This window comes from Chiroxiphia lanceolata, chromosome 1 (genome assembly GCF_009829145.1).
Source record: "Chiroxiphia lanceolata isolate bChiLan1 chromosome 1, bChiLan1.pri, whole genome shotgun sequence".
In the NCBI taxonomy this organism is placed as follows: Eukaryota; Metazoa; Chordata; class Aves; order Passeriformes; family Pipridae; genus Chiroxiphia; species Chiroxiphia lanceolata.
In genome coordinates, this window is record NC_045637.1 from 121,368,203 (window position 1) to 121,386,776 (window position 18,574).

At 38.3% G+C, this 18,574-nt stretch overlaps 1 protein-coding gene across 2 annotated transcripts in view; it reads left to right on the top strand.

Moving 5' to 3' along the window:
• Positions 1 to 18,040, top strand: part of HIBADH (3-hydroxyisobutyrate dehydrogenase) — an 87,850-nt gene extending 69,810 nt beyond the window's left edge. For both annotated transcript variants that reach the window (XM_032700466.1, XM_032700474.1), the window contains exons 5-8: positions 1,536 to 1,669; positions 2,244 to 2,320; positions 9,241 to 9,397; positions 17,044 to 18,040. In XM_032700466.1, the coding sequence (XP_032556357.1) occupies positions 1,536 to 1,669; positions 2,244 to 2,320; positions 9,241 to 9,397; positions 17,044 to 17,202 (527 nt within the window). In that variant the 3' untranslated portion in view covers positions 17,203 to 18,040. The remainder of the gene's footprint in view (positions 1 to 1,535; positions 1,670 to 2,243; positions 2,321 to 9,240; positions 9,398 to 17,043) is intronic.
• The last annotated feature ends 534 nt before the right edge of the window (positions 18,041 to 18,574 follow it).

Here is an 18,574-nt window from a genome sequence, read left to right on the forward strand (position 1 = left end):
GGTTGAACCACATGATCTTGAGAGGTCCCTTCCAACGCCAGAAGTCCTGTGATTCTAGCTTCTTATGTAGGTTGAGCAAGTACTTCATCAGTGGAAGCATCTTTACTGTTGTTTATTTTTGCATAACTGGTAGGTATTTACTCTTTTTGAGACCTTAATCTACAAAATTTGTCTGAAATTCTGTAGTGATTTCAAAAGATGGTATATGCTGAAAGGTGGGATGGGGAAAATAAACAGTTGGCAGATAACGAAAGAGGCATTTTTAGACATAGTCACAGAGAGCAGTTGTACAGAGACAGTGAATCAAATGAAATTTTTGTTGAAAAGCAAATAAAAATTCATCAGATTATTCAGTGTGAGGAGCTGCAGTGTAACTGTCCTTGATGTTGTAAACAAAGTCCAAAACTGACCACTTCTTTAGCTGTGTTGCAGCACTTCAGAGCACTGTACCTAAGTGAACGTGTTTAATTCGAAAGTTGGTTGTTATCTGCAGCTGTACATCCTAACAGGTTCATGTTTGATGCATAGCACAGAAAATTTATAGTGGTTATGCTTCTTGTAAAAGTGAAAATTAGGGAGGAAGATGATTTGTTCATCAGTTTAGGCCAAATTTTTCTAGCTGTTATTAAATGCTGGGGATGAGGAGGTTAAGGATGTATGAGTAATTCATATTAGAACTAGGCTTCTTTTAAGAAATAGAATATTTCATGGAGCTGATAAATATCACATGAAAAATTTGCTGCAGTTGTGCTTATCAGAACTGTATAATCAAAGAACTATGGTGTTTACTTACTGAACTGTGGTAAAGACAGAACAGACTACGGGAATAAAACTGGGAATAGTGTGTTTGTGTGCATATGTGTATGAATAATTTTTACATTGTCTTTTCATAGTTCTTTACATCACTGTATGTGCATTATGTTTATAGGAAACTAACTTAAAGTTTCTCAAGATGAATTTTGCTTCAGAATAGAAACATAACAAACTGCAAAGATTCAGAAGACTTGGTTTTATATGTCTGTCTTTTAGCTGTTCAATTATGTGAAAATCAGGAAGCATTGATAAAAATTAGCATAGATTTAGAAAGGGTGATAAAAGCAGAGATAAAAGCACTATTACTTTGAGCAGTAGTTTGTCAATGGTCGTCTGTGAAGAATAGTTTGACAAAAAAGAAATTTTACTTAGTAATTCAGATACAGTGAATTTTGTGGAGTGCAAAGTTGCAGGAAGAGTTGATTGTTTCTTCATATAAACTATAAAAAGTGACATTGCCAGTTATATGTAAGTCTCGTGACTTCTTTATCCGCTAGTGAGCCTGGAAGATATAGTGGCTTTATCTCCATCAGATGTTTGAGAATTAAGATCACTGATCCTCTGAGTACTGAGAGTATAGGCTTACTTTTACACAGAATTTGAGATGTTCATCATAAGTGCAGTGTTTGTATTGCATCACCAGACCCTTACTGATAAGACAAACTACTTAAGTTTTTGGGTTTTCTAATAATGGTATTAAATCCAATGTTGTCTTGATTCAGGTGTTGGAGCTGCTCGAGCTGGAAACCTTACTTTCATGGTTGGTGGAGTGGAACAAGAATTTAATGCTGCCAAAGAGTTGCTAACATGCATGGGTTCTAATGTGATTTACTGTGGAGAGGTTGGAACTGGACAGGTAATGCTTTCTGAAGGGTTAATTGTTATCTCAGTTTTACGTTTTTCTGGCTTTTTCTCTACAGATATCTACTCTTTTATTTCAGGACTAAATGCATTATAATATATCCTCATACTTCATACTTGTTTGCTTGTTTACTTGTCTCTAACTCTGTGTTTATAAAATAACCTCATGGCCCTTTTGTCCAGTATGTTGTATAGCTTAGTACCAAAGTCTGATTGGTGTTTATCCACATTGACTTGTTGAGATTATACTACTTAGAGGAGGATATTTTAATTTTGTTTCTTCTAAATTTAGATTTACTGGATGTTCTGAAGGACAAAGAGCCCCTACATTCTATGTATACTAACTGACCTTCTGTACGAAGAAAAAAAGTACTTCTTAATCTCTGAAGGAGCCATAGAGCAGCTTTCATTAACTGTACTACCATAGATCTGTGCTTACTGGTGCTACCTCTAGAAGAGAGCTGCCAAAATATATTTGATCCTACTGTCCTGAGCCTAGTTAAAGATGATTCCTACATGTTAGGTCTACGAAAATGCGTGAACTAATTGATGGTTTCACGACATTTCAGGCTGCAAAGATCTGCAACAACATGCTCTTGGCCATCAGTATGATTGGAACTGCTGAGACTATGAATCTTGGAATCAGGTTTGTTTGATTTTTGTACGGGATTGAAGCATTTTTTCTATGTTTACAGTTTTCATGTATTATGGTTGATTTTGCTGAGACAATGATGATTAAATGGCACGGATAAACTTTTGCAAGAAGTTGTCTTATAAAGTTAATAACAAGCTAAAGGGATTATTTAATAAAGTAGGGGTTTTCAGAATGGGAATATTTTCTTGTATTGGCTGTTGCATTCTGCATCTGAAGTTAAGAATTTATTTGTTCTGCTGTAGTGCGGCATGCAATAATGTTTGTCTTGCATTGTAAACATGCAGAGATAATACAGAGGTAAGTTTTTGTTTGTATTCTAAGCTAATGTACAGTTTATTCAGAGTATTACACTCCCATATGGCTCTCATTGGCTCTGCTTACTTTGTTAAATTGTTCCAAAATATATTGTAAAACAAAACCTGTACTACAGTATGTGTATCAAATTAAGATCAAAGCATAAAACAGAACATCTACCTTTCTTCGACTTTTTGAGTGCAGTTTGTCCTGATTGCCAAAACCCCTAGCTTGTCAAAGAGCTGCAGGATGCTCCTCTGCATTCTTGTCAATGCTAAGATTGCCATTTCTTTTCTAGCATGTGATACATCTAACTTGTAAGTGACAGCATATTCAAGCAAAATTATTTTTACTTTCCAGTTGTAACCTATTTATTTTGCTGTGGCTTTTTGATTTTATTTTCCAATAGAGTCCATGCAAATACCAGTTCTGTATCAGAGTATTTGAAGCTTTCATAAATTCTTTTAGCCAGATCTGAATAATTTGCAAATTTATAGACAAAGAAGTCCTGTGTTTGCAATTGTGTATCTCTTAAGGGTTTTCCATGAATTATTTTTCTGTGCAGTTGCATCCTTAAAATTTGCCTGTTAAAACTACAGCTATTGTAGATACTTATCTACTGGGCTCAGCTGTGTTCATGTAGATTTGATACACTATAAAAACAGTAACAGGGTATCAAATGCTTAAAGAAATAAAAGGAACACCTACATACGTGCGTGTACACGAGACAATGTAATGGATTCACATTTCCTCTTAATTACCATATCAAGATGCAGTTGTTTTATTGAATTGCCCTTGTCTCAGATGTTAGACTATCTTGACCTATTAAGTTGTCATGTTGTAATTGAGATAAAAGAGGAATTTGCTTTGCATCAGTGCTAATTGGTTTATCAATATCCTGTACCATTTACATTTTAAAATTGAGAGTCTGTAAAATACTGAAGCATGTCTGCATCGAGGCATAATAAAACCAGTAGCGTTGTTTACAACTATTGTAATCCCGTGGAATCCAGAAAGCTTTCATCAAGTTCTGCTTTAAGTCATGATTCACTTAATAAAGCATATGCAACTGATTTTTTGTTATAGTTTTATCTACATTTGTAGCAATGATTAGAGTTAAAATTGAAGGTAAAATAAAATCAAGAGGTTTGGAAGACAGATATTTTTGGGCATGTAAACCCTGTGCAGAGCAAGTTGATGTCTGCAGTCACTGTAGCTTGAAAGTGTTTAGGATTTTTGTTTTTCATTTTTTCCTTTTCCAGTTTAAATTTTGCCTGAATTTGTATTCAGCATTTGTAAGCAAAAGTCCAGTGACAATATATAAGCCTTCCTACCCTACAGTCAAGGTTATCAAAAAGGAACTGTATTTATTGTAGAAGAAACCTGCAGATTGTAATCAAAATTATACAAAAAGCGTAATCTCATTTAGTCCAAAACTGCATGAGGCTTAAGACAGAGGCAGTAATTTAAAGCCTTATGAAGTAATTTAGAACCCTTGCATTGATTTTAATTTGCTGCTGTTTAGATGCTGGAGAAGATGACTCCTGCTTATATCTAGAATAAGAGCTTTCCACTTTGGGTGTGTAAAAATTTCTAATGTACAAGTTAACACTTGTCATTCTAATTATAAGAAGTTTTGCCATAGTAGTAAATTTATTATTTTTTTTTTCAAGTCTAAAGCTCAAAGGATAGTGTGGTTGCCTAGTCTGGAGAGAGTGAGAAGCTGAGCTTCATTTATTGAATTGATGCATATCTAGTGAAAAAAGTGTGGCTCTGACCTAATAATGATAAAGGATACTGAATATCTAAATATTCAGAGTAGGAATTGTGGGACTTAGACATGTTCGTAACTTTTAGATAGAATATAAAATGTCTTTATATCATTCATTGTGTGTGTCTGCTGCATCATTTAAATTGAGTTTTAGGGACTTTGGATAATTATTCAAAATATTGTTCTCTGAAGTAGATATAACTAGAAAGTCATATTACAACACCTCCATCAACTTTGAGCTTAAATCTTCAAAACAATGTGATGTTAATTCTATTAATAAACCACTTCGTCTGTAATGTTTTCATAAACCATGCAGTCTAAATTTGCATTTTCTGAAGTAGTTATAGTGACTGGTTTATTAATTTCAGATTTTTAAATTACATTATTTATTTTATATTTGAAATTATAGAATTTTTCCAAAATTCAACATAAGTAACAAATAGAATGTGGTGAGGGGGGAAAAAAACCATGACACTAAAAAGTCCTACAATAAACTCCCAGAAAAATGGGCAATATTGCTGTGTAATTTTTGTGTTTATATTCCACTTGCTTTTCTACTTTACTCTAACATCATCTTTATTTACTCATCATCTTCATTTACTAATGAAGTTTTCACTGGAAGCTATTTGGATTAGATTGCATAAATAATTTTTTAAAAAATTCCCGTCCTTAGTTCTGCCCAATAAAATGCTGGTTTTGTTATGTTTAGTTTTTTCCATTACTTTCCTGATGCTTTATGAATGTTGCTAGTAACAATTAAAACGTATGGCAGACATTTTGGAAATGAATTTGCATTATCATTTGTATTTTCTTTTCTAGCATGTTAGTGCAACTTTTCAGGGGAAAAATCTCGAGTAGATTTTGCTATGCAGTTTTATGGTTAATGTGCATATTGCAAAATACTTACTGACTTCCTGTGTCAAACCAACACACAGAGTACATGTAAGCTTCACAAATATGAAATAAAACATTAAGTGCTACCATCCACAGTTAGAAACTATTTGTCTTTTTCATTTTGCTGATCATCTCAGTGTCAGTAGCTTTGTTTTACTGAGCCCTGAGTTCCAGTGAAACAATTTTTCATACCAGCAAAATAAAGCTCAGAAATTATATATTGCTGATACCTGGTTTGTGTTTAGGTCAGTTGGAAGTTGCTGCCTGACAGGCAGTTTGCAGTTCCTTCAGAAACTAGCTGCAAAGTCTCAGAGAAGGGCTTATGTGGTGGCACAAGACAGGACAAGATTGCTTAATATAGTTGGGATATAAAGGACCAGGAGAGCAGTAAGGGCTCTATGGCAATAACCTCACTGCAAAATCACTTTTGTACTTCCAACAGTAGAGAAAATTATCTCTCTGAGGAGGGACTGCAGTGGCACCCAGATTTGTGCCAAAAGCTGGAAATGCAGCTCCTTCCTACGCAATTTTACTGTGTGTGGATTTGTGCCCACTTGCTTTTTTAGATACATAAAGTGAAAAGATGATAAAAGAACTACTTCTCCTCATGCTGAGTTTAAACATAGTCTCAGTCTCTAAGTCTGGTTTCTGTGAGCACCCCTGTGGATGCAAGAGAGGAGCAGAAATGAGAGTTGACACTGTAGAGAGGAGCATGTTCTACAGGCTGAGGAATGATTAGGCATGGACACACCTGCACTGCAAATTTTAGAAAGAGTACCTTGAAAAATAACTCCTCCAAGAAACTGTGGCTCTGCTGTCTTTGGCATGGAGCTACAGCTAAGTCTTGTGAGGGTGTAGTAATGACACTGGAAAGCACCTACCTTGTTTAAAACGCCAGTGACCAAGTAATTTTTAACTGCGGCAGAAGGGTCCTACCTTTACATAATACTTATTGAAAGCACTCTGAGATGGGAAACTTTCAACAGTTTGACTACTTTGGTTGCTACACCTTAAAATGAGACCAGGATGTGTCTTTCTTGTGAGACACTATTACAGTTTTTGTATCTGTTCCAGAGTGAACTTTTGGAGGAGCATATTCAGTATCTGGTTTTGTCAAAGCTCAGCAAAACTTGAGTTTTGAGCAGTGGCCTGAGGGGATTCTATTTTATCTTTTTTTTTATGGTATTTGTGTCCATTGCTGAGTTTCTGCTGTTCACTTCATTAGGAATGTTATTGAAGAAGCATTGATTTGAGGGAAGCAATTGTTTTTGCTTTATTATAAGTACAGTTAATACATGGGCTTCTTTTCTGCTTATAAGGGAGAAGAACATTTTGGTAATTGTAAATTCACACACACATGCACAAGCTCTTCTCATGTCCAATGGCAAGTTGTTATGGGGACTGGCAGACTGTCATCATTTTGATAGCTTGAGCAGTATATCTCTTGAACAGCAATGGAGCTCTTATGCAGAGAGTATCGTATGTTCCCAGCCAATTTACAGGGAAACAGCAATAACATTTTATCATGGTTGAGAGCCCAGTAGCTGCTTCCTATTAAACTTGCCCTTTCAGATACCTGTCTTGGATTAATTTGTTGATTTCAAATGGAAACTCAGTCTTCTCCACTGAAGCATGACTTTCTAGGATAGACTCTCGCTGAATGACAATTACTGTATATTCTGGCTGGTTTCAGACCATTACAGGCTTTGGGCACAGTGGAAGACAGAGGACTTCTTCAGTAACTGATTTTAATATATGTCTAATTTTAACTGTCAGTTATATATGCACCAGTGGATGAATCTTCAGAAAGATGAAATGCAAAGCACTTCTAACTTGCTCTTATTAATGGTACACTTGCTGAAAAGGAGAAAAAAAAATAGGTTCAGGTCTCCTGAAGAGAAGCTGCATGGTGTTTAAGAGCAATGAATTTTGAAGAAGCAGAGATACAAACTATCTTCCTTTTTCTTTTCAGAGAGCAAAAACATGCCAGATCTAGTCCAAGACAGTAGTTTACATATCTGTATAATACACACATGTTTTTTAAAGTGTACTTTCACAGAGAGGTAGTTGGAACACTGTAAGAAGAGCATTTTTTGGGAGGGTTATATGTGTTTTGAAATAATAAGCTCTCTGTCTTGCAATACACTCACGGCTGTAATTAGGGGCCTCTGCTTGCAGCTAGATATGGCACAAATAGGCTCTATATTGTTAAAAATACTGATCTGGATATAACAGTGATAAGGAAACAAACAAGCCAAGAGATTTGTTTTGGGAAAAAAAAAAGCAACCTTTGTATATTTGCAAGCTTAGGCTTTGAATGCTCCCACAGTGCAGGGGTTTTTTTATTACAACAATTCAAGCTCTTATTCAGAGTGGCTTTTGATGAAGACTTTGATGCATTATGCAAGATAAAAGTACAATTTATTGTGAAAACATATTGGTACTGAAAAATACTTTTTTTTAATAAATGGCCACTGAAAGCATTCAGTTGAGTCAGAGGGTTGAAAAAACAGGGGAGGAGAATAAAGCTTGATCCCATTCAGGCCAGCAGGAGACTTTCCATTGAATTCCAAGGGTTGCTGCAGCAAATCATAAATAAGAGTGCACAGCAGTAGTGCTAAAAAGCTATCTGAGGTACAGAAAATGATCTTGCTTTGCATTAGGATGGCAGAATTGCAGGAGGCACATGCCATTATAGGAATAGGAGTCACCCTATGTCTGTCTTAAATGTAGTTTTTCAAATCCAAAATGCCTACTGAAATAAATAGACATGCATTTTAGCAACTGTTCCATTGGTAAGCTTTTTTCATCTATAAATTAAAACTTTGAGTGATGCAGTGCCCGGAAGCAGTGTTAGGCTGTGGAGATCTGCAGAAGTCTGTGGTGTAGGAGCTAATGTAAAGAGCATTGAATTCTATAAAAAACCCTTTGTAGAAGGTTGTTATATATGCCTTTTAAAATGTCCTTTTCTCATCTTGGATTGTTACTGGACATAATGCCCTTGCTTTCTTTTTTGTCCTGAGCGTAGCTGAACATTTGTACAGGGCCAGATGAACTGCTGCTGCTCATCCTTGGTATAAATGGAACTGATGTAGAATTACACCTGCCATTTATTATCAGCATAAATGTGAATTCATAAGAGGATTAATTTCCTATAATATTGAAGAATTTTCAGGGTCTACACTGAGCAGCAGTTTATGCCATCGTCTCTGTGGTAGAACAAATGACGTTTCTACTTGGACAAGCTTTGTTTTATCGGGATCAGTAACCTTATCAGCAGTTGACCCAGAACTATAATATATGTTTGCAAATAGATAACGTGTCACAGTGAGATGCAGACTTGCCTCATAAGCAAGAGTATGTAATGAAGATTTAATAATAGCAAAGCCACAAATGTAGAGATGTACGCAATAGTAATATTTTTTGCAAAGTGTAGCATTTTTATTCACATTACTAGAGCAGAATCATTTGCATTACCTTGTTTACTTCAGAAATGCACTAGCATTCACATATAAATGCATCACACAAGTACTTTCACGTTGCCACGCTTCCTTGTAAATTTTTTGCTTTGTTTAGAGAGTATAATTTTGATGTGAAGAACAAGTATATGACCAAGTAGGTAGCAGAATAGAGAATGCCTTTTAGTAATTGAAATACCAGGGAACTACTGTTCTCAGAGGACCTTTATTTTTCCTGCACTTTCAAAATTGCTGGGTGAAGAGGATTTGCTTAGTGCAAAAGGAAAACGGCTCTGAAAACCTACTGCTTAAATGGTGGATTGATGCTCTTTAATTTAAGATACAACATCCCTGCCCCCAATATCAATACTCTGTCATTTTTCATGACTTATAATAAAGGGAGAGGAATGACGGTAGGGTTCTAAGATATAAAACAAGTCACCCATGTCTTGTGCATTTTGACATTAACACTTCTCTTCCTTGACCTTTGACAGATTAGGCCTTGACCCAAAGCTGCTGGCCAAAATCCTAAATATGAGCTCAGGTCGCTGTTGGTCAAGCGATACGTACAACCCTGTTCCTGGAGTGATGGAAGGCGTACCGTCTGCTAATAATTACCAAGGTGGCTTTGGAACAACACTCATGGCTAAGGTACGTAACACTTGCACGTGAAGTATGTGCAGTTGCTTCTCTCTGGGCTTCTTACAAACATTCTTCTCAGTGAAAATTTATGATTTCAGGACAATATGTAGGGGAACCCAGCCTCTTCCTGTAGCTCTGAATTAATTAGTTGTTTAGGGAGCTTTTCCTTAACCTCTAGCTTCTTTCTAGCGACTGTTGCTGCTGAGCCACTCATTGGGATTATATACACTGTCTTTTTGAATTTTGCCTTAAAAAAGGAATCCTAGTGGACTTATGTGTAAGGTGAGCGTTCAGCAAGCCATTTAGGTGCCTCTTGCGTGACTGCTCTAGAATTCAGGAGCCTAAGTTCAAGAGAGAATTTGGGGAATCCAGGTGATTTAATTAGTTGCTAATAGTAGCATAAGCATCTCGGATTTTGGGCCCACTTTCTTCTAGATATCTAAACTGTGCTATTGGGCAAGCTCTCTAGCATCCCTGTCCTTGCTAAGCCAATTGCTTATGTGCTTGTCCTTCTGCCTAAGGCCATTTTGAATGCAGAAAGCAAACAGATTTCAACCCACATCCCTACAGGCTGAACTTCTGCAGATGTCTACATCGTGAGCCCTCCTGAATTATCTTAGTGGCAGAAACCGTGCTTCTCGTGAATAATAACCTAGTAATCTAAATTACTAGAAGTAATTCTTCTCCATGAAGTGGGAGTTCTGGGAGTTAGGGTCTTCTCAGCATGAACAAGTTGAAAACCTGCTGTTACCCATCCCAGGAGAATCCACTTACTGCCATGCTCTTGACTGTTCCAGGAAAAGCACTGTCCTGAGTCACTTTGTGGTCAGGAAAGCAAAGCTCTTAGAGGCCAGAGGAAAGTAGGAAAGGAAGTCAGGGCTCTGCACCCCACTGATGAGGATGCACAGTTGGAGGAAGGAGCTGTAGAACTGACTCTTGAACTATTTCTGAACTGAGCACAATGATTGCCTGAGGTAAATTATAAAATCAGCCCTGGAAGAGATATCTAAGAATTGTAAGTACAGAAAATAATTTCACACTGAATATCAGTTCCGTGGAGGCACTGTTCTGAGGGAGGCATTTTAGTTCATGCAGGCTAGGTTTTAGGCATACCAGTTTATGAGTGCTCCCAGCTGGTTAGGTATCCTGTCCATTTTCAGCTCTTCCACAAAGAGTGGAAATTTAGCACTTAAAACTAAAACAACATTCTGAAAGGTGGTGAACAAACTCAGATATTGACATGCAAATCTCTGAAATGCTGGAGCTCCTGTATATCATACCTGCATACCGATACTGTTCCTGTCATCTTGCAGTTGATTTAGGACAATTGGTGCATTTGCACATTCAATGAAATTAGACAAATTCTGTCCAGAGTGGGTCCAGAGTGTTTTGCATGTGGTAGCATCGAAAAACTTTGCTAATGTTACATGGCTCAAAACCCTTCAATGGCTGACCCGCTACATTTTAAGTTTATGGACCAATGATCAGGTACTTTCATTTCTTTGAGGGATGTGTTAAAATATTGGCAAATAGGAGTTTTACATCATGTCATGCCATTGAACATAGGGGACAATAAAGTGGTATTTAAATTACTGATTTATAAAAGTGTTAGGTTATTGTTTGGAGTTTGCCAGAGCTATTGATTAGAGATAAGCAACCTGATCTTGATCCTGCCTCAAAGCTTGTTTCCATCTTGTGTGCTGGTTCCAGAATATATTATGTCTGTTATGCCTTGTTTCATACTGCAATCTTTTGTCTCATAATTCATACCCCTTAATCTTATCCAGAATAACCTCACAGTATAATGTGCTAGGGGCACGTATTTCCTTCCCTCCCTTTTAAGTTTTCTTTATAAAGGTTTTTTTTCCTTTGGTCTACTTCTAAGGGGGACCAGCATCTCTCCTGGAAGCTGCCCTGAAAGATATTACTTTCATGGAGGAATAGCAGCCTGGGTTGTGCCTTTTTAAACAGCCAGCTTTTTGGTATAAAGTATCAGTGATAGCCAAGAGGAGAGTTCCTCAGAGTCTGTACTGCTGTTCACCTCTTCTGACTGCCTCTCTTGACGTCCTGAAGAGTGAGTGACTTCTTTAGGCTAGAATCCTCAGTAAGCAAGAAGACATTAAATTCCTCTCATGCCTCTTGAACACTGCTCTGTTATTCTATATAGATGGAATGAGTAAGTAGCCAAGCAGCATGATCCACGTTCAGGCTATTATTTGGTGCAGTGGTGACCTCTTTGAAGACACTGCTCCTTAGTTCATGGAAAGACTTTTGCTACTATCCATTTCATGTGATATATCATGTAGTTTGTCAATTGTTTGAGATGGGGATTTTTTTTATGGGAAATGCAGAGCATGATTTTGCCAATTAAGAATAGAAAAGTACATATTCAAAGGAGAAGGAGGTAGTGAAAACCCTGAAAATATCTAGGAGTGCCTCAGTAACAGTCACTAAACACAGTTAATAAACCTCAAGTTAGTGCTCACGTATCAGATATGGTAGAAGTCAAAGGCTTTCTTAAAATATTTTGTCAGCAATGGATCTCTCAAACAAAGCCAGAGGATCCTCATTTTAAGTATTTGGGTCAGAAAAGTTTTCCAGAGACCTCTGAAAAGCTGTTTGGTCTTAAAATTTGATATTGAAACATAGAATTTAGTCAACTTGATATGAAACCTGCTCTAAAGATTTTGCTTTGAAAAGATCTAGTTTATTTCCCCACGCCACCTTTGTGTCCAAGGCATTGCAGGCCAGAAGTTCCATCTTTCATTGACAGCACAATTGCTAATTAAATGTCAACTTTGAAGAGCTGAATTTATATCATATTCTTCTTGGGTCATGTCAAGACAGCCTTTGAGCTTTATTCCAAATGGCAGATTCATTTACATCAACTGCAAAATAAATGTAAGGAACCAGGTAATTCCAAAGTGAGCATTGGAAGCAGATTGCAAAAGAGAATCTGTTTCCCTATTCCAAGCTGAGAAAAAGTGGTTAGAATATTCAGTGCACTGAGACATCTGGAAGACGTTGTCAGTTCCAAAGAGTATGAGAGGAGCCATAAACTGTGCTCTCATTTTTACTTTTCCAGATAGGGAATGGAGTTTAAAAAGCAAAACAACTTTCCAGCACTTCAGAGTCAGGAGTCCTTGTCCATTTAACTGCTGAAATGTTGCTAAATGTTTCAGCCATTTTGGAACCAGAGTTTCATTATTAAAGTGAACAGACCTACTTTATTGGTTTATGAGTTGTATTCCCCAATTTAGTACTCACTCTGAAAAGAAAACCCGGGAGCCACTACCCTTCTCCTCTGGTGAGAGACACAAAAGGCAGAGATCACAGGTTGAGATAAGAACAATTTACTGGAAACAGCAATGAGATAAGAAACTAATAACAAACGTGTACAAAGAGAGGGTGATTTAAATGCAAAACACTCACCAAGTCTGGGACAGTGAAAAGCAATGGTGAACAGACCTTCCGTCCTCCGTCGTCTGCCAGCTTGTCCTCCAGAAAGGAACATCCTTTCTTCCTGGAAGTTAAGAGAGAGTGCCTTTCCCCTGCCCCTGACAATGATGTAAGATGGTATTGAATAACATTAGGGTCTTGACCACACCCATAGGGCTCCAGGCTCTGCCCCCTCCCAGCTACTGTGAAATATTAACCCTGTCATTGGCCAAAACCAAGACATTTATGAAACTCTATTTATGCTAGAAGTCTATTCAGAATTTTCAGGGATTATTTCTGTGAATGTCCCTTCCCTAGTTTGGAGTTAGATGATTTTGCCTTTCTAATATTCCATTACGTGATTTAAGCCTTCTTGAATAAAAGGAATAATATGGGACAGGTTTCACAAAGAGCATTTATAAGAAGCTAGGAATATGTCATGGAATATCTTAAGTGAGGTTAAAGTAACTGTTCCTAGATTTGTCATGTCATCAGTCTTTCAACAGAGTTGCTAGACAAGAAGAAATAATCTGCCCTGATGCAGATGAAAACTGTTTTGGATCTTGTGTCATCTAAAATATATGTTTTTCCATTTTCCTAGATCTTGAAGTCATTCAAGGGTAATAGGAAAAGTAACTATAATTCTGATTTGTATCAGAATGACCTTTATAGAGCCGATTTACAGATCGAAGTGACATTTAGAGAGTAGAGTAAGATCTTGAATTTCCTTGTGCTAATTCAAATCCAGACACACAGAAAGTAAAGACCTGTCTTGTAAGTCATTCCTGAGAAGTCAAAGGTGCTCTCAGCAGTATTACAGTCTCTCAGTTCCTCTGTATCAAAGATGGGGTCCATCTGTCAGAGAAGGAGAAGAGCATCTTCAGTTACAGGCTTGTGCAGCTGCTGAAGAGGGCTTTAAACTAAACTTGCTGGAGGAGGGGAACCTCCATCCATCCCACTCCTACCAATTTGATGCCAGTGACAGCAATAGCTGCCCAGAGCCTGGAGATGGATTGCAGGTCAACAGGAGAGCACCTGAAGAGCAACACAAAGGAATTGCAGCCAGTAAATTGGCTTCATCAGGGCCCAATTCAAACGACTATGCACATGCTGTGTGCGTGCCTGCAGGGCTGTGATCTTGTTGGCATCATGGAGACATGGTGGGATGGCTTCTGTGACTGGAGTGCTAGAGTGGAAAGATATGGGGTCTTTAGGAAGGGCAAGCAGGTAGATGAGGAGGGGATGTTACCCTCTCTGTCATTGATCAGATGGAGTGCATGGAACTCTTCCTGGGGATGGATGAGGAGCCGACTGAAAGCTTATGGGTCAAATTAAAGGGAAGGCAGGGACAGGTGACATTATAGCGGGGATCTGCCACAGGCCACCTCACCAGGAAGACTGAGGAGATGAGACCAATACAGACAGATCAGAGCAGCTTCATGTTCACAAGCCCTGTTCCTCATGAGAGACTTTAACCACACTGATATCTGCTCGAGGGCCAACACAGAAGGGCACAAGCACTCCAGGAGGTTGCTGGTATGCATTGTTGATAATTTTCTTCTCCAAATGATCAAGAAGCCAACAAGGAAAGGTGCTATGCTGGACCTTGTTCACACCAACAAGGAGGGACTGGTGGGGAATGGGAATCTCAAGCGCAGCCTCAGCTGCAGTGACCGTGAAGCAGTGTAGTTCAGGATCCTTAGGGCAGCAAGAGCAAGCTCACTACCCTGTCCTTCCGGAGAGTTAACTTTGACCTCTTTAAAGATCTGCAAGATACAGTACCAGGATGAAGCCCTGGAGGGAAAAGGGGCACAGGGGAGCAGGTTGATGTTTCAGGATCACCTCCTCCAAGCTCAGGAGCAGTGCATCCCAACAAGGAGGAAGTCAGGCAAAACCATTAGGAGACTTGTGCATATGAACAAGGAGCTTCTGGATAAATTCAAACACAAAAAGGAAGCCTACAGAGGTTGGAAGCAGGGACATGTAGGCTGGGAGGAATACAGACAAATTGTCCAAACAGCCAGGGATGAGGTTAGGAAAGCTAAAGCCCTGATAGAATTAAATTTGTCCAGATACTTCAAGGGCAACAAGAAAAGCTTCTGTAGGTACATTGGTGATAAAAAGAAGACCAGGGAAAATGGAGGTCCTCTCCAGAAGGAAACAGGAGACCTGGTTGTCTGGGATTTGGAGAAGACCAAGGTACTCAAAGACTTTGACAAGTGTGAGAGGTGGGCCCATGCAAACATCATGAAGTTCATCGAGGCCAAGTGCAAGGTGCTACTCTCAGGTCAGGGAAATCCCAAAGCACAAATACAGGCTGGGCAGAGAATGGATGGAGAGCAGCCCCGGGGAGAAGGACTTGGGTGTGTTGGTTGACAGGAAGCTCAGTGTGGCCTGGCAATGTGCACTTGCAGCCCAGAAATTCATACACATCCTGGGATGCATCAAAAGCAGCATGGCCAGCAGGGCAAGGAACGTGATTCTCCCCCTCTGTCTGCTCTTGTGATACCCCACTTGGAGTGCTGCATCCAGCCCTGGGACTTCCAACATAAAAGGAGAAGGGACCTGCTGGAGTGAGCGCAGAGGAGGGCGATGAAGATCATCAGAGGGCTGGATCATCTCTCCTATGGAGACAAGCTGAGAAAGTTGGGGTTGTTCAGCCTAAAGAAGAGAAGGCTCCAGGGAGACCTTCCAGGACCTATAGGAGGCCTACAAGAGACGCGGAGAGAGACTTGACAAGGGTGTGTAGTGACAGGACAAGGGGTAATGGCTTCAAACTGAAAGATTTAGGTTAGATACTAGGAAGACATTCTTTGCTATGAGGGTGGTGAGGCACTGGAACAAGTTGCCCATAGAAGTTGTGGATGCCCTATCCCTGGAAGTGTGTGTTCAAGGCCAGGTTGGATGGGACTTGGAGCAACCTGGTCTAGTGGAAGGTGTCCCTGCCCATAACTGGGGGGAACTAGATGATTTTTAAGGTCCCTTCCAACCCAAACCATTTAAAACCAAGGAAAAAGTCAATCACACAACAGATTCTATAAACCACCATAGTTCTGGATGGACAGGAAATCTAGGGATTTCCTAGTATCACTTGAGAGGTTCTTTTGCATCTTTCTTGGAATGTGGATGACAAAATTGATTTCATTAACAAGACCTTATAAAGGCAGCCTTGAGTGCAAGTGCAGGCATTACTTTGCTACTTAGACAAGAGATCTGTTTATATATACAGACCCTTTTTAGTGGTTCCTGCTTTGGTTGGTTTCATGTCTTATTCAGGTTAGAGTTCAAGGCATCCTCCAGCCTAGCTTGTCATTTTGGATAGAAATGACTATAGCTGACTATTTCTGGCTAACCACGGTTAGTCATAGTACCTGGTACTCTCCTTTGGCTTCTCTGCTATTTATTTCAGATTATGACTGTAATTGACCAAGGACTCTTGGAGGATAGGTTTCAAATTCATTTTCTTTGAACCTTCCCTCCCTTTTTTGCCCCAAATTTAGTGTTTAAAAATGCGGTGGCATTATTCTCTGTATCCCTTTATTAAAGAAAGTCACTAAAGAAAACTTTGAATTGTAGCAGACCCAGGACAGTCCCCTGAGGAACTCTCTAATACACCCTTCCAGTTAAGGCTCCAAACCGTTTATATTCACAAAGGAGCCTATGCTTCTCATTTTGCTATTAACTGGTTACATTATGCTAAATGTATGTATGCTGAGTGGCTTCAATTTTCTTGTTTTTTAAATTCCTTCTGCTTGATTCGTAACTAGTTTCTAGAAATAAAGTCCTCTTGCCCAAACAAGAAAATGATTCTATTAGAACCTATGTTCTGAAAGTTTCAGTGAATAGCCAGGGAGATTTTCTTTTTGGAGATGACATAACACAATGGGGAAGAGTCTGAGTCTTGCTACCAGGTTAGATAGTGATCTAGAATCTTAAAATTCCTCCTGTTTTTAAGGTGGTTGTCTACCTGGCAAAGTTTGAGGTTTTTCTGTTGAATAACATTGAATTACTGTTTTAAAGAATAAAAACTAAACAAGACTCACTTCTTCCAGGATAGAAATTTTAAGGCCAGAGTATTGTATTTGTTGGCAGTAGAGTTCTTGTCACACTGGAAGCCAAATAACCTGTAATATGTACATGTTTATTTGTTGTTACTCCTGTGACTTTTTCTCTTTTTCTTTCCTTCCATTCCTCCTCTCTCTTCTTCCTCCCCACAGGATCTTGGCTTGGCCCAGGTTTCTGCCACTAACACGATGACACCAGTTCCTTTGGGATCCCAGGCACATCAGATCTACAGGATGATGTGTGCCAAAGGCTATGCCCTGAAAGACTTCTCAGCTGTGTTCCAGTTTTTACGTGAGGAGGAAACCTTGTGAGCTGTCCTTTGGAAATGGACACAATAACAAAACACATTCTTTTATCCTTATAGCTCGTTTGAGAAGTTTGTGGGTTTAATCAAGTACTGTGCATCCTGCTCCCATACAGACTAATCATCTTTGGTTGTCTAGATCACAACAAACTCCAGAGTTTCGTCATAATTCTTGAAAAAGCAAGTCACAGGAAGGAATTGTTTGGCAATAGCCAACAGCAAGTCTTTTTTTTTTTTTTAAGAACCATCAATTTTATTTTTTTTTTCACAAGATGCAGTAAATAAGAATTTTTTTTATTAAACACTTAACTGTTTGCTTTTAAAATAACTTACATTATGGCTACAAAGGTAGTTGAATCATGAATAATAAGAGAATGGTTTATTGTGACTTTATCATATATAGTGATCTATTAAAATTTTAAATTAATACTTTATGGAAAAAGGGAATATTTGTTCAATGAAGAAACACAGCTTGATATGGATATTTTTTTTTCCTTGGACCTACTAGCCTTGGGTTGATCAGAAGTGAATTTGTCCTGGGATTCAGGTTGCAGATTAAGTTTATAGGCACTCGTTCTAAGTGGAAAGCTGTTACAGCATGTTTACCTGATAGACTTAGTTAAAATAATATAGAATGTGTGTCCCTCTTGTAAAGTTCCATTATTGTATTTTGCTAACCCAATTTTATATTTTCTTGTATTCTGTCACACATTTTCAGAACCCAAGATGGGCACTTACCAGAAGTTCTAACAAAGTATACATTCGTTTTAGTTAATTACTGAATTATTTTAAATCTAAACAAACCCCATTATTTTGAAAAGAAATAAAATCTATACTGGTAAATACTTGCTGTATGATTATTTGCATTTTGTTTTGATGCTGTCTTGTACACACAGTATTAACCAAAACTTGTACTAAGTGGTCTTATTTTTTAATTTACTTGGTTTTCTACAGATTACCAGCTTATCTTGCAAAACCAAGCTTTTCAAAAGCTCTTGAAGAAATGCAGATGGTAATATATTTGCGTATGTATTACCTTAACCATTTACCGTCTCCTTGGTCTTGCAAGAGTACAGGTACACACTTGGCTTTATAAGTACTCATGTTGATTTTGTGAGAACTACACACATTTAGGCTCTAAGTGTAAAGATCAATTATGCATTTACAGTCCAGTTTTGATTGTATGATGGATCCTTTTATATGTGCGCATTAGGTTATCAAAATTCTGGACATGAATTAGCTCAATTCTATGAATGGTCAGAGAACTTGGATACTGTATTTTAACAACTTCGTAACATCATAACCACTCTGATGCTGGAAAACACAGAAACGTAGAACCATAGTTGCAGATGTGTGGTTTTACCTCTGGTAACAAGATC